The sequence below is a fragment of the Camponotus floridanus genome, unplaced genomic scaffold, assembly GCF_003227725.1.
Source record: "Camponotus floridanus strain SB8 unplaced genomic scaffold, Cflo_v7.5 scaffold47, whole genome shotgun sequence".
Classification (NCBI taxonomy): Eukaryota; Metazoa; Arthropoda; class Insecta; order Hymenoptera; family Formicidae; genus Camponotus; species Camponotus floridanus.
This window is the reverse complement of record NW_020229625.1, coordinates 1190536-1194340: the sequence shown is the minus strand read 5'-3', so window position 1 is coordinate 1194340 and position 3805 is coordinate 1190536. Positions and strand designations below refer to the sequence as shown.

Genomic DNA, 3805 nt, shown 5'->3' with positions numbered 1-3805 from the left:
TATGCAATTAATCTTTTATAAAATTATGTTAAACGCATTATTTTGTTAATAACAATGTAATTACAATGATTTGAAGCACCGGAATTTGACGATATTATTAATAATTATTTTTTATATTATTACACAATAGTTGATGATTACTTTTAAACAAAGCATTTTACAAAGATTATTTATGTCTTAAATCATTGATTCCCAAAGTGGTCCAGGTGGACCCCCAGGGGTCCACGGGAGACTCGACGGGGGTCTACGTTGGCGTGACAAAAAAATGGGGGTTCACAATTCGTAAGTGGGGGTGCACGAAAATTTATCTGGTTTCGATAGTGAAGAACTAAAACGTTGGCTTGACTTCACCTATCAATGTAGGCAGATAATATTTTAAGAAGCTCAGTGACTGTTACTTGTAAAAACTTGCATAGTCCATATTCAGTACAACGTGTCGAGACTTGCAAAGCGCCGTTGCCGCGTCGCTGCCGCGCCGCCGCCCGCGACGCTTGTTCAGACGTGCAAAGGGACGAAATACGACTTGTGCTGTGTGTGCTTGCAATCTTGCATGAACTTGTTTGATTCTTCACTAATATAAATACGAATGGCAAGGACAAACGTTATTCATTTGTTTTCGGAATTTCGAAAAGTAAAGTAAAGTGAATCGATGTTAGTGTTTGCCAGTGTCGGAAAAAGTAAGTACCTACCTGCCTATTTGTTATACATACTTTTATGTTGTAATAAGTATATTTGTAATGTTTGCGTGTAGTAGGTACGTAATAAAAATTAAATACTAAAAACTAAACAGAGCCATTATTAGATACTTCCATAAAAGAACAGAAAGCCGAGAAAGGTTGAACTTTTTGTTAAAATAGCCATATCCTGTTAGGTAACTGATACGAAACATGGCTGAATCTAAGAAGAAATGTCGACAGTACAATGTTGATTATTTGAAATTTGGTTTTCTTCCATCAAAGGCAGACAAGCGATTGCCCATATGCCTTTTATGCAACAAAGTTTTGAGCAATGACTCTATGAAACCATCGAAGCTCGAAGATCATCTAAGAAGGTGTCATCCTGATAAAATAGGCAAAGATTTGAAATATTTTCAAACATTGAAAGCAAAATATGAAAAGAGACCCACCGTGCACAGTATGTTCGCTTCAACGTCTCAAAGTAACGATGATGGCTTGCGGGCATCTTACAATATCTCATTACTTATAGCGAAATCTGGAAAACCGCACACCATTGGAGAACAGTTAATTTTACCCGCTGTTGAAGAGGTTTTAAAAACTGTTCTGCACAAATCTCCATTTGACATACTCAAAAGAATTCCTTTGAGTAACAACACTGTACAAAGACGTATTGATGAAATGAGCTCTGATATTGAAAGCTTCTTGTGTAATTATCTGCAAACAACTCATTTTTCTATTCAACTGGACGAGTCAACTTTACCTGGTAATGAAGCATTATTATTGGCATATGTTCGATTTGTTATTGACGAAGAAATTCATGAAGAGCTACTATTCGCCAAAACTTTGGAGACGGACACTAAAGGTGAATCAATATTTAATGTCCTGAGTGATTTTTTTAAGGAAAAATCGATTCCATTCACAAACATTATTTCGGTGGCAACAGATGGAGCTCCTGCCATGGTCGGGCAATATCGTGGGTTTATAAGCCATCTTAAAAGAATTATACCAGAGGTAACTGCAATTCACTGTGTCATCCACCGACAACACCTAGTAGCGAAAAATTTGAGTGATAGATTGCACCAATCGCTTCAATTTGTGATTAATGCAGTTAACAAAATAAAAAGCAATGCGTTGAATACGCGTTTATTTGCACAATTGTGCGATGAAAATGATGAAGACTTCCAACGATTGCTCTTACATACTGAAGTACGCTGGTTGTCGAAAGGTGCATGTTTAACAAGATTTTACTCACTTTTTGAATCAGTTTTAGAGTTTCTGGAAAGTAAAGATCCAGATTTAAAAGAAAACCTAATCAATTTGAAAGCAGACATCGCATATTTAACAGATTTGTTCAAAAAATTTAATGACATTAACTTACAATTACAAGGGGACAGCCTCAATTTAATGAAAACAAAGGGTGTAATTTCAGCTTTCCTTGGAAAATTGAAATTTATGAAGCAAAATATTAGTCGCCGCGAATTTTCCCAGTTTCCAAACTTGTCACAGGTAGAATGCCTTGATGAGGATATTCAGATATACGTTCAACATTTAATTGCCCTGCATGATGACTTCAAAATCAGATTTGAAGATATTCTGACGATGGAAATACCACCATGGATCATAAATCCATTTGATGAAACGGAAGTGAAGAATGTGATATTACAAGAGGAGCTACTCGAGCTCAGCACTAATGAGGAGCTGAAGGTGAAATTTAAAAGAGGGTATCAAACATTTTGGCTGCAGGCAGAAATACACGAAAAATATCCTGGACTGTGGGGAATTGCGAGAAAGCTTTTGATAGCGTTTCCCTCGTCATATCTTGTCGAAAAAAGTTTTAGTGTCGTTACAAACCTTTTAACAAAAAAAAGGAGCAGATTGAACATCACAGAACGGGGAGATTTGCGGTTATTCCTAACAAAACTGAAGCCAAATATTGATAATTTGCTGTCAATCCATCAAGTACATCCCTCCCATTAAAATTATGACTATTTTGTGATTGTCATTGTTGAAGTTACGTTACGTTATTAGTGTTTAATTTTAGTTATATTACGACTTTTATATTACATATTTTAATAAATACAACACAAGAAAATATACTATTTTTCTTTTTATTTTTACCACTCCGAATGGGGAGTTTTCTAAATAAAATAAGTGAGAATTGATTGGTTCCTTGTGCTGTGAGTAAATGTCAAAAAAGTAAAGTGGTATGAAATCACTTTTCTGATTGGCCAACTTTACTTTTTTGGCATCCACTCATAGCACAATCAATTAACCAATCAATTCTCACTTATTTTTTTTTTTCGAAAACTGTTAATTCGTGGTTGGAACTCAGCTGCGACGCAAATTTCCAGTAGTTAGATCTAATCTTCACATTTTTTGTCGAGTTTTGGGAATATGGTAGAAATGTAGCTGCGGGGGGTCCACCGGAACCAGCAAAATTTTGAAAGTGGTCTATGAGAAAAAAAAGTTTGGGAACCTCTGTCTTAAATGATAGAGAAAAATTCACTAATTCAAAATATATAAGTATATATATTGCAAAAATTCTGGATGCTAATAAATTATTGTAAAAAGACTTACCGTTATAATTATATGAACAATGTCTCGACGCACAAGCACAACTGACAGCTCCGCGGTCCCCCAGTACGTACCGCGCGCCCACTACGTACCGCGCGCCCACTACGTCATAGCGCGCTTGCAGAAGAGAGACAGCACTAGCGACGGAACAGCCAATGCGCTTCTCCTACCACCTCCAACGCCTGCCTCTTACCATCTCCAACGCCTGGAACAGAAGTGGGAATCAACAGTATTTCAAGGAGTGAACCACAGCTCTACTCGCCTTCTCGTCGGTCCATCAAGCCCTCTCGTTAGTCGTCGTCAGTCTGTCGAGTTGGTCAGCTTAAGATCCTCGCGGCTGCTGCTTATGGTCTTCGCTGCTTAAGGGGACCGGCTACATTAGAAGGTCAAAATCAAACACTTTTTCGTGAATTTTTTACAAAGAAACTACACAATGGATTGTTTTGAAATTTTTACTGTTTATTATGTATATCAAAAGGTTTACAAAAAAATTTTTTTTATTAAATTTCATATGTTTAAATAAAAGTTATTAATAATTGAATGCCGATGCCTTT

General features: G+C 36.6%; 1 protein-coding gene across 1 annotated transcript; it reads left to right on the top strand.

Moving 5' to 3' along the window:
* The first annotated feature begins 887 nt into the window (after positions 1-887).
* On the top strand, positions 888-2654 carry LOC112639115 (SCAN domain-containing protein 3-like). Its single transcript, XM_025412051.1, has one exon. It carries the CDS (start codon positions 888-890, stop codon positions 2652-2654), a length of 1767 nt encoding a protein of 588 aa, XP_025267836.1.
* Positions 2655-3805: the final 1151 nt, after the last annotated feature.

Excerpts from the sequence above, each read along its gene's own strand:
- LOC112639115 (XM_025412051.1), top strand. The coding sequence starts at position 888 with ATGGCTGAATCTAAGAAGAAATGTCGACAGTACAATGTTGATTATTTG.